General features: G+C 43.4%; 1 protein-coding gene and 2 long non-coding RNA genes across 3 annotated transcripts in view; 1 reads left to right on the forward strand and 2 right to left on the reverse strand.

Moving 5' to 3' along the window:
* Window positions 1–15,435, reverse strand: part of KAT6A (lysine acetyltransferase 6A) — a 44,510-nt gene extending 29,075 nt beyond the window's left edge. The window contains exons 1-3 of the mRNA XM_080568254.1: window positions 15,298–15,435; window positions 13,348–13,397; window positions 12,464–13,234 (exon numbers count right to left, since the gene is read on the reverse strand). Of these exons, the coding sequence (XP_080424380.1) occupies window positions 12,464–13,066 (603 nt within the window). The 5' untranslated portion in view covers window positions 13,067–13,234; window positions 13,348–13,397; window positions 15,298–15,435. The remainder of the gene's footprint in view (window positions 1–12,463; window positions 13,235–13,347; window positions 13,398–15,297) is intronic.
* A 148-nt stretch (window positions 15,436–15,583) lies between these two features.
* LOC308182915 lies at window positions 15,584–18,154 on the forward strand. Its single transcript, XR_013942151.1, has 2 exons — window positions 15,584–16,061; window positions 16,200–18,154. It is a non-coding gene; the product is annotated as an uncharacterized lncRNA (long non-coding RNA).
* Window positions 18,155–18,404: 250 nt separating this feature from the next.
* On the reverse strand, window positions 18,405–19,213 carry LOC308182917. The gene is made up of 2 exons (XR_013942153.1): window positions 18,820–19,213; window positions 18,405–18,621 (listed from the first exon to the last, which is right to left on the reverse strand). It is a non-coding gene; the product is annotated as an uncharacterized lncRNA (long non-coding RNA).
* Between the last annotated feature and the right edge of the window lie 276 nt (window positions 19,214–19,489).

The following is a 19,489-nucleotide window of genomic DNA, read 5'->3' on the forward strand; positions in this document are numbered from 1 at the left end:
ACAAGAGAAACAATATACTTTCAAAACTGAAATCTACATAAAACCTCAATCTAAATTGCTTACGTATCTCAAAAAAACATTTATAGCTTTAGTTCAAAGGGCTGTGAAATGATGAGCTAATTCACAGACTTGACGTAAGCCTAAGATACTACTCTGCAAATCTGGACGTACAGAATCATATTGGTAATTATAAATATTCAGAAGTGCTATCAGCATATAGTTTCAATTACTATTGAAATAGGGCGCTCCAGCCCCTAAGTTATATAGCTTGAAAACTGACTCCCCCACAAAGCATGAAAGGGAATTTCTTCCACAGCTCTGATGAACATCATAGCAGACGCCACAGAGTAAGACAAGTCACGTGAAAGACAACAAGAGAACTGCAAGGTTTTTGCTAGCAGTATTAGGTGTACACGGAAGATTCAGTGATAAATTATTATTGGGCAGCAAGTAAGAAATGTAAAGCAAAGAGACCACTGGACCACTGCCAAGAAATGGTGGGAAGAAACGCATGCCAAAAGGTTCCTAATAGGGAGCAGAAGAAAAAAGTGCAAATGATGCACAAAAAGGGATAAATATTTCCTACCTATTTTTGCTTTATATGCTGAAATATTACAGATGAATAGAATATTATCAACTACAAATTATTTTCAAGATGATCACGAGGATTGTAGCTAGATCTAGTACCTACATAACAGCAGGATATGGAAATAGTTTGCAAAGAACAGACAGTAAAATTATCCAAGAGTAGATAACCTAGGGAAATTAATATACTCAAAACTTAAGAATGACTGAGAAATGAGTTAGACACCACATACGTATTTTTAAGTGGGAGAAATATAAACAAAAGATAGCAAAATATTAATATGCAGCAACCTTTCTGATAACAGCAATAGCAGATGAACGTCGCCCAATGTGGCTTCGAGCACCCCTGCGGATGGGGCATCCACAGCTTCTCTGGGCAAATCTTAGAAGTGAATTAATTTTTTCCCCTGTACTTTTCCACAGACTGGAAGAGGACAAAGTATATACCATTCCACTGAAAAAACAAACACAGCTGGCCTCATTTAACAACAGCTATGCTAAATCATTTGTGAAAGCAACCTCCTAGCAAAGCTGGAACATTCACAGTTTTCAGGAAAGAAGTAAACTATGTCGCGTATCCTCTGTGGGAAGTTTGTGAGCAATTTATTTCATAGAGAACTGTATAGGGCATCTGTACAGTCAGTCAAAGTTAGTCGCTCTCATCTCCTCTGGCCAGTATCTCTGCATACCCTGTTCGTTCCCAAAGTCCTTCAAATTTGGGTGCCCACCATAGTCACTGTCTAGCTTTGAATGAACCAGATCAAACACTAACCTTCACAGATTCAATGTTTCCTGCGTTTACCACCTATGACAAGCTGCAAACACACTTACCCAGAATTACAAAGCAAATCAGTTCGGGGGGGCAAGTGATGTTATTATTAGAATGTTATTATTAGAATGCAAAATGTTTTCAAAATGTTTTAGAATAATTGATTAAATTAGAATGATTTTGAATGGAGATAAGGCTGCTACTCCGCCAAAGCTTCTGTGTGAGACAGCACTATGCTAAGGATGGGGAGATCTCACTGCTGCTGTGTTTGTTCAGCAAAGAACATCCTGGCAAGTGAAAAACGCAAGCACACAATGAGAGTCGTGAAAATAAGGCTGGAAGCAGCCAGCTCAGTTTCATCCAGCAAATTTTTGGCAGACTTTCAACTCCTTCTGCTGTTTTTCTCACAAGAACATCTATCTCTGTGATGTCACCAGACTAAGCGAGGGAGGGAGCCAGAACAAACGAGGCTGACAGTGTCTTACAGGCTGCCAGCCTCTCAGCACACGTTGTTACTATACAAAGGATGTCTAGAAACCAAATGTGCTCTATGCAGACTGTATCCCCTCCTAAAGGCGACTTTGGAGAAGTGCCTACAAAAAAAACCCCAAACACTTCAGTTTTGGCCAATCCATCTGCTTTGTTGTCTTCTTAATTCAGGAAAGTTGACTTAGGAAGCTACTCAAAATTGACAGAAAAGCCTCTATAACATACTCTTCAGCCCACCCTGTCAGTGGTCATCATCAGTAACCTGAACACACTTCGCTTCCTGCAGACATTTCAGTACCATCAGACGCTCATTAGATACCCGGATTGTCTTTGCCCCCATCACACACGTGCTTGTTGCAGTGACTGTGGTTGGGATCAAGTAGGTGTGAAATTAAAGCCAGAGTTAAAGAAACACATACAGACCACATCAGTTCTCCAGAGAGAGAGAGAATCTGCCACAGCTAGTATTTACAGCACTGTCCCCACTACGGTGCACTCATTTCCTAGCTAAAAGTTACCATCTAGGAGTACTGACAGATGGCTTCTTAGAATTCATGCTAGGTCATGAGCTTTTGTTTGTTTGTGTCCTCGTTTTGGCTGGCATAGAGTTAATTTTCTTCCTAGTGGCTGGTATAGTGCTGTGTTTTGGATTTAGGATGAAAATAATGCTGATAACACGCGGATGTTTTAGTTGCTACTGAGCAGCGCTTACACAGACCCAGGGTGCTCTGTATTTCTTAGCAGCACCACCCTGCCAGAGAGCAGACTGGGGGTGCACAAGGAGCGGCGAGGGGACGCAGCTGGGACAGCTGGCCCAGGGCATGTCTCACACCACAGGGCATCACGCCCAACAATAAGCCATGGGGAAGTCGGCCAGGGGAGCGAGTGACCTGCTGCCTGCCAGGTTAAACCACCACAACAGTCTGTTTTAAACAAGAGAAAAACCATTATTACCAGGTACTTCAAGTATCTGAAGCTGTTGGAAAAGCCTGCCTCGAACGCTGAAGCTGCTGGAAAGAGCAGATGAACCAGAAAAGCCAGAAGGAAAGTACGATGTGCACCATGTGAAGAAAGGGATTTCAAACATGAGGTAACATGTTTCAGTACGGAAGGCATCACAAAGCCCGGATTCTGTTCCATGCCTTTTGGGTTGGTGACTGGAGAAGAAAGTCACTTTAGTTCTGTGCCCCTGAACAAAATCAGAACTGCTGGGTTTTTTATATTACCACAGTAGTTTTACAGATAATGTTTTGGTGTTGTTGCCCTATACAGGGAAAAAACATAACTTGGGAAATACCGTTCAGTAATATCAACTTGTGGCAGCAGTGGGTTCAATTTGCTTTTAGCCTGGTTAATCACTCAGCTTTCATCTTCCACCTCAGCGTTACCAAATCACAACTGTTAACGTCCTCTGCAGACAGTATGGTGTGAAAATCATGAACCAACTTACAGTAAAAACAGAAATTCCTTGAAGTACTCTACGTGCTCAAGAAAAAAAAAGCTAAATATATTGCCAGTCTTTCACGGGTCTATTAAAACAAGACATGTACGTATGTTTGCCTGTGTCAATGGATATTTTGTCTCCACTAAGCTGGGTCTCACTTAGAGAAGCGTATTTATATGGCAGAATACACGGCCTAAAACGTGAGACACCATTAAAATATGTGTAAGAGATAAAATTAAAATAAAAGTAGACGGTAGAAGTGACAAGTATGAAATACTGATCTCTTCATACGGGTCATTAAAAAAAACAACAATGGACATTCAAAACAAGTCTGCCCTTGTTTGGGGAAGGACTGTTACAGAGTGAACATCAGCACAGCTGCTGAGAGTGAAGTGACATAACAGTAGTTAATAGCTTAGATATCAGTATGGCATACACAGGCTGAATTCTGTATGACATCTGTAAGTCTATGGGAACAAAAATATTGTGGATGCTAATTGAGGCTGACAAACTGAAGAAGATGCTTTGCTGTTAGACACGCACCTAAGAAATTTATAAAATGTTATCTTGAAATATATAGACACTCCACCATTAAGTAGCTGTACCGCAGCTAACAACTCCTCTAATTAGAGGATTAAAACAACTCAAGATTTGTACGCCAGTCAGCATCACGTGACAAGACTTCCTGCCTGCAAATTACTGAGGGGTGGGAAGAGAACCACTTACGGAGAGAGGCTCAAATTTCTTCATTTGCAGCCAAAACGGTACTCGTTTCAGTTGACTGTCTGATTCAGGAACCTGACGGTTCGGGTTCTCTTTACCCAAAGCTATCTTCTATAAGCTCTCTCACATACTTTGTCCCCATTTCCTAATTTTCAAGCAAGTAAAGAATGCCATAATCAGAACAACAGATGATTGTATCTCTCAATTTTAGATGAAAACTTGTATCTAAGATGTCATGGACTTCCACAACTGCAAAAGTGCAACACATGGCAACAGAATGGCAAACTGAAGTCTTAACTCCTCTCACAGAAGACAGTTTGCATCCCACAATACTTTGGTTTTCAAAGAAAATAAGAAACTTCATTATTGACTTTAATTTCTAACAGTAAGGAATTATTTTGGGGAATATACTTTTGTAAACACCAAAGTAATTTCTGTGCATAGAGTAAATAATTCCGTCTTTAGATACCATACGCTGCTTTCCTTCAACATTAGCTGCATCCTTAAAGGAGGGGAAAATAGTTTAGTTAGATAAAAAAAATAAATGCACCAACAGATATTTAAAGCAATGCAGCAGCCCACATAAACACACTAACAGAAAAAGTACAAAAGGAACTGTGAACAAGAACTCACAGAAATATCTGTCACGGTTGGTATTTGTAGTTTACTCAGGATACCCACACAACTGCAATTATGGGACCGACGCCTACTAATTTTTTGAAGCTCTACTGCCTTGAATACTAGACTGGAGGAAGAAACAAACAAACCCCGCTCTGCATATAACCCTGCACTACCAAAATCTTCATCTTACAACATACCTCACAGTAAGATTTAACAAAGTCCCATGTTCTTGACCCACAGAACTCATTAGCATCAAACAGCATCATAGGCATTTACCTAAATACAATGAACTGACATAGACATTGATAATTAAAAGTTTTGGTGATTCGTAAATCGTCATAGAAACATATTTGAAAAGCTCAGTATTTTTAACCTGTAACTCGTCATTCATGCACAAGTCTGCACAGAAATCAACTTCAATATGAACTCAAAACAAGGAAATAGATTATCAATGGGATTTTGTTTGCTATGCATGAGCACTATTTTTGGATACCCTTCTTCCTCCCTTCTTTTCAATCTCACTACAAGTCCAGGTTTACCACAACAGCAGCAACAATGGAAAGACTGACAGATTCTTGGACAACGAAACTAGCAATGAGCTACAATTTCTCATCCACTGCACAGAACAGTATTCGGGGGAAATGCAGGGAAATGCACTCACACAGCCAGAAAAAATGATGAGGATATAGAAGTTAAGCCAGATTTACGCAACAAATAAAGAAAAAATTAAATAGGTGAAACAAAGACTAACATGACTCATTAACTAATAATTTAACTAATAAATTAACTCATTAGAATAAGTTTAGTTTGCAACTCCTTAAAGAGGCAGTAGGAATAAAACAGAGCTACCCACCTACAGGACAGAGGTCAAGGGACTCAGCAACCTGCCACGTATAGGATTTGTTTACTAGATTTTCTGCTGATCGCCTATTTGTGCTCACTGTAAGAACACAGAACCCATATTTTGACTAAAATGATATGACTTCATTTAATATTTATAGCTTTTTCAGCTGTTTTTCCCTACCACCGCTGTAAGATAAACTTGCTGGGACACTAGGGGAAGGGCACAGAGAAAGTTAACTTCTGTCATTTTCCCTGTTGTTTCTTTCCCCCTTACATAACACAGCTAACTCTGGAGTAAAGCTGTCGTTTATTTAGCTATGTTCTCCATCATCCACCCTCCCTGCCTGTCCATACTTTAAAGCTCTGTAGTAAAAAGGTCACTTTATTAACCAAACTTCAGAGATGTGTCTTTCCATATCTGTTAACAATCACCAGCACAGAAAGCACTAACAACAGGGATTCAGCCAACCTCATTCTATCTTGACAGGTACCCTATATTCAGCTGTGTCAGAGCCCACCATTACAAACACCTCCTCCTCAGCAGCACCCCACCGAGGAACATACTCCATTACAACACCTAATGTCTTTCCACAGTCACAAACCTTCGCCTTTAAGTTACCAATGCTCCAAATTCTGCCAGACCACGTCTTGGTATCTTTCTGCACCATTTTGTCCTAAAGACATCGTCCCATAGCATCCGTGAGAGTAAGTTTCTGATATGTTTATGTTTTTTCTATTATTATGAGCTACTTCACTTGTTCATTCATCAAGTTAATCAAGTTCAAGGTAATTTTTCAACACTTGGGTTTCCAGAGTTACAGAGTACAGACGGATGCCATCTGTTATCAACCACCATTTTTTAGCCAGAGCTAAAATCTTTGCTTCCAAGGAGCCAGCTGGGAGAGAGCAAATCCTAATCCTTCTCCAGCTGGGAGCAAAGCTTGAAGAGCACCTGTGGAGAACTAGGGTGAGCTCTCAAAATGTAATTACAGTGCCCTGGTTGCAGATCCTTTGTGTACTCCACCCAAAACAAACCAATCCACAAATAATTTCCTCACCGGTACTGGGACAGTTCTTTGCTTTAAGACATGGAATTAACAGGTATTAACCTAAAACCGGCACAATACAGCAACAGCTACTGTATGCTAAATGGCCGAAACAACTATGATGCCCTCAAAGCATATAAACTTTCTGAAAAGAAGCAATGTAAATACAGCGAGGGCACAAAAGGATCTAGAATTACTATTTGCAATAGAAAAAGCCTGAAGGATGCTGCACTTATAATAACCCCCCAGTTAAAATGATTGGTAAGTACCGGCATATAAATAGCAACACACAGCTAGGAGACAGACATGCCAAAGGGAACACGCAAGACAGCAGCAGAGGGAGTCTGTTCTAAATATTCCTCCTATTTTTCAGCTAGAGAAGTTCTCACCATTTTTTTCCTCCAGGAAACACTTGCAGAATGTTTTTATACTCTTAGCTGTACTGCAGGACAATATTTAGATATTTACCTACAGCCCTATCCAGTTTAAATGACATAGAAGGCCACTTCACAGTGTGAATGGAGATCAATTAATACCATAGTATTGTGGTAATATTGTACTAAATATTAAACAGTACTTGGTAATTGTAGCAACACCGCAAAAAAAAAAAATCAAGCACAGACCACGCGAAGGGTAAATTTTATTCCTATTTAAGTTATTACTATTGTTGTTTACAGTGAGTGGATAAGCAGAATACACAGCGTAATGAAAATTACTTTGGCATTCTGGCAATAACAGCTTTAGCATTTCTCAAAAAGTGCTGCATTAATAAGGTAACAGATTACCTGGTTTTTTTGTTGTTGTTTGTTTTGTTTTTAAACACAAATACTACATTATGATCTCTTACACCTCCATTAGTTTTTGACTGAACTTAGAATTCAGGCTGTGGCTGGGTTCCTCCTGCTAGCCATCATATTACACAAATTTAAAAACACTCTAAATGGTTTTAAAAGAAGATGGACACTGCAGTAAGTAGTGCCACAAAGCACCCTTTTTTTTTCTCCATCTTGATATCATGAGTGTATTCTTTTGTAGCAACTAAAGGGATTAGAAATTGTAGCTAACATGCTACTAATTCCTATGTGTTACATAGATTACATTGTCTCCTGCTTTATGTCCTTGGAGTATTGGTATTTTACATGAAATGCCAAACTTTCTAAGATGAGATGCCTTTCATACCCATTTGCACAGTGCCAATGCAGTAAGACTTGAACTAGTAGGTAATAGATCCCTAGAGATAAAGGCTACCACACCAGCTAGAACCGTTCAGAAAGGCAACCCAGGACTTTCCAGACCAGCACAGGTTTAGCGAGCTCTTCTGTTTCAACACTGTCCATCAGCTAAAACAAACAAACACACCCCAAAACCAGCAGTTATCTGTTTCAAAGTTTCTGACCAAAAAAGACTCCTGAAGTACTGCAATCTCCCTGAAACATTCTGAAGATGCAGCACACAACCGCATGAGAAGTTTCTCGCTATTAAACATATAACACACATTTGATAGCCACACATAAGCATTAGACACTCTTTACTTTTCATGCTTCAAATGCACGAATAAAGTATATCAGATAAAGTGCCTATAAAAGAGACTAATCAGTCTTTATTGTCTGGCAAATGCAACCTTTTGCACTAAAGAGGAAGCAAAGAAATAAAGCTACTAGTGGCACCGAGAAAGCAAAGTTATGGCAGATTGCAAGGCCAACTCAACATCGAGGCCTCTGCTGCCCTGCCCGCTCACAGCCGGGTGACGACAGAGGCGAGTGCTCTGTGCTGCCCCGTTACTTCACTCCGGGTTCCTTCCCCCCCTCCAGCTGCAGCTGAATTTCACAGCACTGAACATTAACTTACACCAACAATTTCATTTCATAGCAAGAAACCAGGCTACAAACGGCATTAGTTGAGGAGCCAAACGCCCCTTGCTGTCTTTGCGTCGGCTGTGGTAACCTCTGGCAGAGATGCCTGGAGTCAGTACAAAAAGAGATCAACTACCTACCATCCCAGCAGCACCTGCCCCAGCCACAAACAAAAGAATCACTAATCCAAGTCACAACCAAGCAGTGGTGAAATACCCCAGAAAGCTTCACCTAGATGATCCCTAAGAACTTTCTGCATGTTTTCTGTCAAGCCTTTCTATTCCCAAAGACATGTCAATACCCAGCATATGTTAAAGCAGTACCATTGTTTATGCCTTTTTTTTTTAAAACCTCCTCAGAAAAAGCATTTTTTAAAATAATAATTTACAGGAATTTTTAAGAAATAAAACTTACTCTGAACAAATGCTAGACACGGCAATTTTTCCTTAAGAAAAAACACTTCAAAGAGTAAAATCCTGTTTCAGTCTGCAAGTAGGCTAATTATACATGAAACAGAAGTGAGAAACTTTAAAGAAAATTTTCATGTATATTTAGTCAGAGCTTTACAGTAGAAGTCGCACTGTAACTGTGGGATTATGTAATTCAAAATTCAGCCTGTATAGTATCGCTTATTCCCTACAGATGTGAGAAGTCACTGATGGATAGCGGACTCAGTGCAGAATATTCCTTGCTCCACACTTATCACCTCCTTGGTTAACCTAACGCGAGAGGCCTGACACCTCCCCACTTCCAGGTGTTCTGAGGGGATAGTGCTTACCGGGTACATAACCACGAAGCACACGCTCAACGGTCTTCTCTTTCATTACAATTTCTGCATGAACTCCCTTTACTTCTAGGTATTGCAACAACTTGCCATCCAGCCTCTCTTACTTTTCTTTCCACAACAGCAGTAGGTACTGTGGATCTTACCAGTCTGGTACTGTTCGTAGGACAGGTGCCAAAGTCATTTCCAGTGTTTAGTCCAAGATGTCCCAAGTAATACAATGCACATAATACAACTGCACATAAGTGCAATTCCCATTTTACCTTCTAAACTACGGGAATAGGAACAAAAAGAAAAGGCCCCTTCCATTAAGCTTGCATGTGAGTTGAGCCACATTCAGCACTTAAAACTGAAATTAAAGACAACTTTTTGTCAGCCGTTGTCACTAACAGATCAGCAAGCTTCAGCACTGAACTCTACCCATCAGCAAGTTTTGTTTTATTTGCTTGTTTTCATCCAAGTAGTGTTTCTTAGGCCAAGGATATCAAAACTTTATTGTCAGCAGCATGTCATTACCACCTAGTGAACCATGGTAGCTTGCTGTATTTTTGCCTGAATGCTGTAATGAGGTATTCACAGAACACAGAAAGAAAGACTTGAAGAAAAGTAATATTTACTAAACAAACTTCTATAGAACTACTTAAACTTTTAAAATAAAATTAAAATGTCAGCTTTCATAGATCTCCCACCACGTAAGCATAATTTCATAATACACAGGAAAATATCCAGAACTGAACATTCACTGTTAGGCATCTTAACAAAGTGATGCTATCAAACACGGACAGTAAGCACTTGCAGCTGATAGGAAACTGTAATTTGAAATGAAACAAAGAAATATTTTACTTTTAAGGATTATAAATTTAGATCATATGAATACACAAAGAGTTCTTTAAAGGATGTTAAAGACCAAACAGTGCAAGGATAAAAGATAATGACATTGAGTATGAGAAAGGTCATTAGGATTTCTCAGGTTTGGGAGGCCAAGGGTTTGTTCACATTGTTGCCATGACTGTTCTAAGAACCAGAGAAACAGGGCAGTGATATTCCTGAAGAATTTGGTCTACATAATTCCATGAAAGAAAACAAACAACCTCGCCAGTCTCAAGAACCAAGTAAAAAAAATATTATACCATAGTAAGCCTTTTGCACGTGCATAACCGGTTGAGATTTAATACAAGACAGAGTGCAGAAAAATTATCACATAGGGTCTGCATTAAGAAAGAAGTGTGTTAAAATTCCTGTAGAATACGAATGATCTTTTGGCTTCCTCTGACTTGCCAATTAATGCTGACAGAATTTACATAGATGTTTTAATACAGTATCTTCTAAATGACTCAAGAAACTAGTAAGAAAATCAACACGGTTTATACAGCGCAGAAATGGTACACGAAGAGCAGAAATCTAGGGTCTTATTTCAAAGACTAAAAAAAAAAAGACCAGAATTTAACGAGGAAATCCCTTGCAAGATTTCCACTATAGTTACTGTTTAAAAGTTTACAGCACATAACACCTTCTATTGTTATTAACAACCCTTTTATTGTTCAAGCTACTCAGACCTGAGCAGGTAGAGAAGAAATAAGCATACCTAACTGCCCCAGACACACATACCTATGTGCATGTTTATTTTTCTATGCACATGCACACACTAGAAATTGACACATATATTTCACCAAGGGACAGAAATGAACCCCAAACCAAATTCAATATTTATCATGTTATCACTCACTACACCAATATGTCCTGTTCTAAGAAAAAAACAGGGAACACTTAATCTGAAAGAATATCAAATTGGTTCTGAGTTTTGGCACATCGCAAGACCGATTAGGCTGTGAAACACACAGTGTTAATAATAATAAGCACAGCTAATATTTTCCACTGTTACTACCACTCTCAATTCAGCTCCCACGTGTACCAGGCTTGTTTATAATCAGTTTTCATTACCAATTTTATTACGGATATAGTTGTAGTAGTACACAGGAAACAGATCTAGACAGAGTACTTAAGGAAGCTGCTGGAATTTTCAACATATTATTACTTAATCATACATTCCACCAGCACGCAACACAGCATGCTGACTAGCAAGTACTCCATCCACAGTAGAACTTGAACAGTTAAATGAAGACTTCTGAGAATCTTTACTGGTGATAAAGCAGATACTCAGATTTTTTAGGAGGAAGACTCCTACAGTAGTTTTACCTCTTCAAACCCTAAGAGATCATAAACAAGCCCTCTCACTGGAGAGTGAACCTAATTAGCAAAAAAAACCATGATCATCACACTCGAAAACCTCATCACTGAAGGTGACAACAAAAAAAATTCCCATCACTGATGATGAGTGTATCTATTATGTATAGAAAAAGTAAATTTCAAGTACTAGAAGTCCTGGAGATTTGTAGTACAAAGATATGAATTAGTGGCAAATCGATGTTCAATAAACAAAAGCAGACTTCAGTTTTACTCCACTCCCACGGCAGCGTAACAAGGACAGAAAAGATACTGACGGTATCAGTTTCACTCCAACAAACTTGATCTCGAGGTTGGAGTGGAGGGTCAAAGACCTTAAGCACGCAGAAGGATGGAAGAAAGTGGAAAAAGAAAGCATGAAAATAAAAGAAAACAACAGAAAAGTGCTTTGGTTTGGATAATGAACTACATTCAAGGATGGGCGTAAGGCACACAGAAGAGAGTGCAAGTCCACGATTGTTCATTACAACATTTCCTTCGCTCTCTACATCTTCTGATTTCACTCCTCATTTCAACTGCTATATCCTATGTACCTTTTCTTTATATTTCACAACAAAGCCGTATGGGGACAGAAACCAAGTTCTTCACTGCAAACACTTAAAGCCTCTATGACAGTATTAGGCAACAATTGCTCATCAGCACTTTGCAATGTTATCTGTATTCAGATAAGCAGCTGAATCAGTAAAATAAAAACGTGAAAATAAGATGATATTGTTTGCTTTGCAAATCCACTCTATCTTGAAAATAGGGGGCTTACTTCCTACGGTTCACTAACGTAACTGTATAGTAAGCCTGTCAGCATCCATTCAGCTCCGGTGTACCAAAACGTAAGAGGTAAAATCGCCGGTTTTTCGGTTGCAGTTTTCAGGTCCAACGTACAAATTATCACCTATTCAAGTTTCATAGATCATGCTCAGAAATTTGAACAGAGTAGGATCCTCAAAGCATATTCAGCATTTCAGCCTTACAAGATGCAAGTTAGACAAATCGACTTCAAATTGTGACTCTGCACTGACATATTTCATCAAATACACAAAGATGCTCGCGTAAATTGGGCCTTACCTTATCCTTTTCATGGGGAAGCAGACACACTGGAGGCAGACAGGAAAGAGACTCAAAACTCTCCTTCCCTTCAGCATTAGTGGTTGCTTTAGTGTTGAGTTGGTACAGAGGTCCATCTTTAAGGAGCCTACCATGGCCAACAGCACGTTTGACAGCTAATCGCAATTGCTGGTGAAAAACGGAGGCAGCGCTACCTCCAAATAATGCAGACACATCTTTCTGACCCTTCAGAAAGCGCTCAATGTTTTTCAAGGACGAGCCGCTAGACTCACCCAAGCCCTCAATTGCCCGTTTGATAAGTTTATTCCAGTCCACGTTTGGTTTACCATCCAACTTTCCATGGTTCCGGGGCTTTGGAAGTGCTATTCTCCCAGGATTATCAGGATCCTTGTAGGAGTTGAGACCCTTGTTGGAGACTTTTAAAATAGTTCCATCTTTAACACTCAACTCTAACTGTTCCAGAACAGTTTTGCGGTCCAAACCATGTGATGAAGACACTGCATTGCATATCCTCTCCTCTGAAGGACGCTGTTTTTGCTTCTTTACCTTTTTGATTGCCTCCAAAATCCACTCCGTATACAGCGGGTTGGCGAGTTTTACCATGGTGAAGAATTCTGTATATCCATAGAGTCGTTATCCTTTATCCCGATGCTGAACAAGTTTCACACGATGGGAAAACAGATTCTCGGATGATGGGAAACAGCTAACCATAGCATACACGTTTTCTGTTCTGAATTACTCCTCCTTTCTCAAACATTAATTGTTTTCACACTGCAGAGAGGAAAGCAAAACTATTAGAAATTTCCTCATTCTTTCCAACAAGTCCCAAAATAAATTCCAAGAATGTTTTTCCACAAAGATAGAAAGATTTCAACAAATCTCACCTCAGCTTCTGGCCTGCACACTCACAATCAGAAGAACCGTAACATTAAGCCTGGAAGAGAGCAAGAAGAGATATTTCCAATGAACCGTTAAAAAAAATAGCAGCCAACATTAATTCGTTACACACACTGCAGAGTTTTAATCCATTACTACAGTTCTGTTACACTGAAGTAATAATTAAGATTCTATCTTCACTGCTAATAAAAAATGGTTTAACATTGCAATAACTAACTCCATACAACCCAGAGGAAAAAGTGTGCCCTTTTAATTTCAGTCCATAAGTTAGCATAAACTCTACAACAAGTTTTATATCACTGCTGAGCACAACCTACCTTAACATTAAAAAAAACACACAAGGATCTTACAAATATACAAATCACAAGCGAAAAAACACAATCAAAACCCAACCAAACAAAAGAAAACAAACCAGCAGCTCTCTTCATTTTTGTACACGGAAGACACTGCCTGAAATGTGAATAGAAAGCAGTCGGAATAATCAAGAGTCTTGAGCAAACAACAAGGAACTTTCAGAACTCTTCCAAGAGCGTAATCATAGGTCTGACTCCCTCCCGCTAAGAAAAGCTATGACAGTTGTTCCATCAAGAAAAAAAGCGAAGAAACACAGCTTGAGACTGTAATTAAATGTTCCACTTCCAAAGAGTGCAGAAAAGAAGACTAAAACATTATAATCTTTCATAGATGAGGCACACTGAAAACACTTGGAGACAAAGTAACAGGTGACCCTACACAAATGAAAAACAAATGCTTATGTCATTGCTAATTAAAGATGCAGATGGAAGGGTAGGAGGCTCTACTTCACAGCCTTTAGTTCTCTTTAACAAAGACTTTTTCTTAGTGTGATAACAGTATGCTGTGCTGAAGTTCTACTGTAAAAGTACACTATCCCCGAAGAATTTGTAAACTGTTTATTAAACGGATAATGATTTTCCTGCAAGGGAAGTTTTAGTCATAAGCTAGTCATCAACACAGTTCTCTTCCATTCTGCTTTCTAGTAAGTATTCAAGAATTTATCAACACGCAAAACACATTTGCATACAGACATCAGACTCAATCGCACAGCTCCTGGCATCCAGTACCAGAACGATTCGGAACTACCGTTCACACCAGGAGGGCTGCAGCACTCGCCCAGAGTTCTGGTTTTGTTTTTTCTTTTTTTGCACCCCGCCAACAACACACGTGAAGGGAAGCGCGGAGCGGGAGACCTGCCCGCCCGGCCGGGCCAGGCCGCGCTCCCGGTGGGCTCCGGCCAGCGCTGCGCGAGGGCTCCGGGCGGAGGCAGCGCGGCCCCCGGCGGAGCTCCGTGCCCGGGACGTTACGTAACCGCCGGCCAGGCCGAGGCGATGCGGGGCCTGTCCCAGCGGTCGCTCGCTCCCCGCGCGACGAGCGGTCCCTGCACCTGCTACCGCTCAGCCCCATCCCTCCCTCGGGCGGGCCCCGCGCGCGGCTCTCCCTAGGGCGGCCTGCCTCGGCCGCGGGACTCGCGCCGGCGGGATCGGGGCAAGCGGGGCGCAGGCCGCGGCCCCCGCGGCCGGCCGAGCCCCCCGCCGGCTCCGAGCGCCCCGGAGCGGGGCGGCGCAGCCCGGCGCCTCGCACCGGTTCGGCCGGGCCCGCGCCCGCCTCCGCCTCCTCGCCTTTCCCCGCGCCGGGGACGGAGCGCGGCTCGCCCCGCGACCCCGCGGCCCGCGCCGCCGCCTCATCCGCGCCGAGCCGCAGCCGCCGCCCCCCCGGGGCGAAGGCCCGGCGGGCCCCGGAGCGGCGGGCGGCCGGGGCCGGGCCTGGCGCAAAGCGGCGGCGGGGCCGGAACAGGCCGCGAGCCTGGTGCGCCCGGCGGGCCTTCCCCTTCCACCCGACGGCGGGCTCGCCGGCCGCCTGCCCACGCGGCCCCCGGCGCCGGGCAGCCGAGCCGGGGCGGTCCCGGCAGCGCTCCTTACCGAGGCCCGCGAGAGACGGGAACCGAGAAGCCGAGGCCGAGCGGCGGCGAAGCCCGAAACTGACACGGCGGCCATCTTGGGTCCGGAGCTCTGCGGCGGGGGGAGGGGGCGCGCGAGGGGAACAGCCCGCGGCGGGCGGGGGCGCGCGCAGGGAACAGCGCGGCGGGCGGGGGCGGCCGCCGGCACCGCGGCCACGGCCGGGAGGAGCCGCGGAGAGAGGGCGGCGGCGGGGCCGGGGCCGGGGCCGGGGCCGGGGCCGGGGCTAGGGGCGGCGGCGGGCCGGGCCGGGCCGGGCCGGGCCCCGGGCGGCAGCGCGCGGCAGGGAGAGGCGGAGCCGGGCGCCGCGGGCGGCCTGGGGCGCCGTGCGGGCAGGGCGTGCGCGGCCGGCCGGGGAGGGAAGGCGGCGGCGGCGGCGCCCGGTGAAGGCTGACTGGAAACAACGCCCTGCCGGGAGCTGGGGCCGCGCGGCTGCGGAAGGCCTCCGCGCTCCGGAGGCGCGAGGCTGTGCCTCAGGGGCACGGCTAGAGGCTGGGCCCCCGCCGCCGGCGGGTGGTCACGGCCCGCGGGGTGGGAGGGAGCTCCGCGTGTGGGGCTCAGCCGAGCTCGTGTCTGGAGCGGCGACGCGCGGTTCTTCTGCCTTACAGACACTGACGTGGTGTTTTCTGAAATAGCAGTGCCCGTTGGCGTGCGGAGCCGCGTGCCGTGCCCGTACCACTCACATGCACGTGCTCGAAAACTGCTCTCTCCTTAGGCGGCTTTGTGAGGTAATTTCAGTAACTTTCTACATCTTTGATACGCACGTCGTCGTGATAAGCTTTAGTTTATTGTGTAGAAATATGTTGCCAAAGCATGAGCACTGAGATAACTTGGGATCTCAATGTATTTTGGTCTTGGTTCTGCAGCAGGCTCCACAGAGCTGGCTCTTTGTCACTGGAATCAGAGGGAACCCACTGGGGAGCATCCACCCTAGGCTAATACAGGCAGCAGCATGGCTCTGCCCTGCAGGTGTACGGCGTTGGACCTACTGTCTGTCAAAAGCTGGCAGAAAAGAGCAAATTCTAATTTTACGAAATAATGGCATTCTCTCCTAGGTTGTACTTGGTTAAAATAATCTCACTTTGTTATTTATACTACGTGGTTACGTGCTGCGTGCAGTTCCCTAACCTTTTTTTAAAACAGCTGTGTATGCACGAAGTCAGGTACACATTTTTCAGTGTTATCTTAAAGGACAACTGCTGGGTAAAGATTCATGCAAGCTTCCCTTTTCAGAAAAGAAAAAATCTTAAGAAACGTCATGAAGACAGTTGATAAAGCAACAAAGTGGTGTTTTCTGAATGGCTTTGTTCAATGTCTTGTGGTGAGAAATTTCTCTTCTGAGCAAGAGGAAATCTTTGATGTTTTAACAAATAGGTTTTTCAGTATGCACATGAATTGCTTGTTACTTGAACTGTTTGGGAAGCCAGTGGAGTTTGAGGTGCTCTTGTACGAGGTATTGTACAAACAGTTCTGTTCCTCTCATGCAAACTGTGGAGCTCTGCCCTTCCCAGAGTTGGATTCGCCATACAAATTAATCTCTTCTCCCACCTCTTCCTGAGTGGAAGGGTGGAAATTCAGGTACTTCAGTGCCTTAAATTCCAAGGCTGTGGTGCTAAATTCTGAAAAGCTAATGAATACATAAATGTAATTTCCAGAGAATAATGTGAGTAAGCATAACTATACTTACTCACGCATTGCTGAAACGACTCAGTACATAACAGTGAAACCCAGTTGTTTTCCTAGAAAGCAGAGTGTCAGTCTGCAGTCTATTTTGTTTCAAAATTTGCAGTAGATTATTATTGTCAGCCTTACAAAATTAATTGTTGTTGTTTGGTATTTCAGAGATGAAAACTAGCCTTTTTTCTTCTACTCTCTTTTTATTTTCACATCACAAGCTAACAGTTAAATCATCAGAATTCTACATACAGCAACCAACAGATAGCAAGGGATTGCTTTTTCGTGAAGACAGTGTACAGTTTGGCAACAGCATTTTGTTGCAAATCATTTTTTTTTTGCTCTTTTCCTCTGGGGGTTCATGCACTTTCACAAGAGAATAATGCCTTTACTGAACTATTTTCAGGCTGCCACTAAATTAACCAGCAACATGACAGTATGTTCGGGCTACACCACCTGCTATGTTCTCTTAGATTCCAGTTTATATAAGCTCCTGAGCCACTTGTGGAGAAAAGCATTACTAATGTTCAGAAGAAAATGGGATTCTTCTGCTAACAGTTTGGAAGCAGACAGGCCGCATTTCTGCAGCAGTAAGCAGTGGTGGAACTGTTAATTGTTCTCTGCAGGTGCCAACAAGATATGGGAAAATTCTTGGAGAAGTTTAAATTTCAAGTTAGCATCCCAGCTACACAGCAACTCTTCAAAGGCCAGACTACTCAAGGGATTTTGACAAGATATCTCTTGTGATTAGTTTTTCATAACTCTATAGGATTATAAACAAATGTATTCCCCTTCATCCTTCCGCAACCTTTACCTTTGGTGTGCAGAAATAATTAATTACCCTATGGTTTCTTTTGCATTGGCACTGACATTCTTGATGACTAAAAAAAACAAGGTTACCATAGGAAATATAAAGAAGTAACAACATCGTGAACTAGGTAAAATATTAACTATTTTGATGAGGAGTGCAAGCAATTTATGCTGTTGCATACGCTTAACTATGTGCTGCTGTTTTCTGTCTATGATGCCTATACGACTTCTGTTAATACAGACTCCAAAAGCCTCTTAGACAGTGATGAAGTTAAAACGATATATATTTATTTTAAATTTATAACAGAATGCTGTAATTAAATGAAAAATTTATACCACTTTGTTGCTCTGAAATGCATAATTCATTGCAGTAATTTGAATTAGACATTTAAAAAACATCTTGCTGCTTAAAAATGCACTTGAAACAAATCACGAGTGTAAATGATAAATCAATGTATAGGTGAGTTCTCCTTTATTTCTGTTATAGTAAAAAAGCTCACCTAGTGCATGTTGAATTAATAAAAGGTAACGTCAGAGACAACAGGCTGACCTCTGGCCCATTTGGTGGGAAAATAGTGGTACACAAAGAGATCTAATTTAAACTTTAAACGGTGCTGCTTTTTTTTTTTTTTTTCATTCTGACATGGTCAATCCATCCTGTTTACTCATCTTCCAAACTTGCTAATATAACTGTCAGTGAGATACACCCACAACATTGTAGAATAGTTAGCAGTGGAGACTCGGACCCGAGTCTTCCAGTGCTTTTGCAGCAGTTCTAACCAGTAGTCTGTCATCTTCCTTCCCCTGTAATAAAGGTTGTATGTTCAGACAGCTTATTTCATGGTATAAAAAGGGTTTTTTTTGTTGTATTTACATTTGTTCTCAAAGTAGTTGATGGGAGCAGCCCTTTTGGACTATAGTGGTAGTGAAATCAAGAAATTATTGGCAAAGGCATCTGCTTGACTCAGAAGTCGAGAGATCTGCTCTGCATACACAAGTCACCTGTTCTAGTTGTGCAAAGGAGTCGCTCAGCCGAGAACGGAGATGCATTTTGCGTGACAATTATCAGTTTGACTGTGGCTGGATTGTGTTTTCAGTAGTGCTACGATGTGGTGAGCAAGCCGGTAAAACAGTGCAGTGGAAAACATCTGACCGGCTGCTCCTCGCTGCGGAACCGGGTCACGTACCGAGTTTCACAGGCTCTACAGATAGACGTCTACCGCAAAAAGAAAAAAGCTTAAAGGAAATTAGGGAGAGGCTCCGTTCCCCTTCGGCTTGCGGCTGCAGGAGGCCGCAGGCTCTGCTCTCTCCGCCGAAGAGCGCGGCCCCGGCCGCCCCCACCCGCAAGGCCGGGGCAAGCCCCTCACGGCGGGGAGGACGGGGGAGCTGCGGCGGCCCGGGCGCTTGGGGCGCCTGGAACCCGGGGCCTCGGCGCCGCCGGGAGCGCGCGAGGGGGCGCCGGGCGCTGCGGGCCGGGCAGGGAGCGGGCGGCAGAGCTGGGGTTGGAGCGGGGCCGCCCCCTCCCGGCTCCTCGGCCCGCAGCCGGCGCGGCCGGGCCCGCTCTCCGGGCCCACTCTCCGGGCCGACTGCTGCCCAGGCAGGCCGCTCCGCGTGCGTCATCAGCCGCGCGCCTCCCCTCGGCCTATCGGGCTCGGTCGTTAGCGGGCCGCCC

This window comes from Anser brachyrhynchus, assembly GCF_964034855.1.
Source record: "Anser brachyrhynchus genome assembly, chromosome: 26".
Taxonomy (NCBI): Eukaryota; Metazoa; Chordata; class Aves; order Anseriformes; family Anatidae; genus Anser; species Anser brachyrhynchus.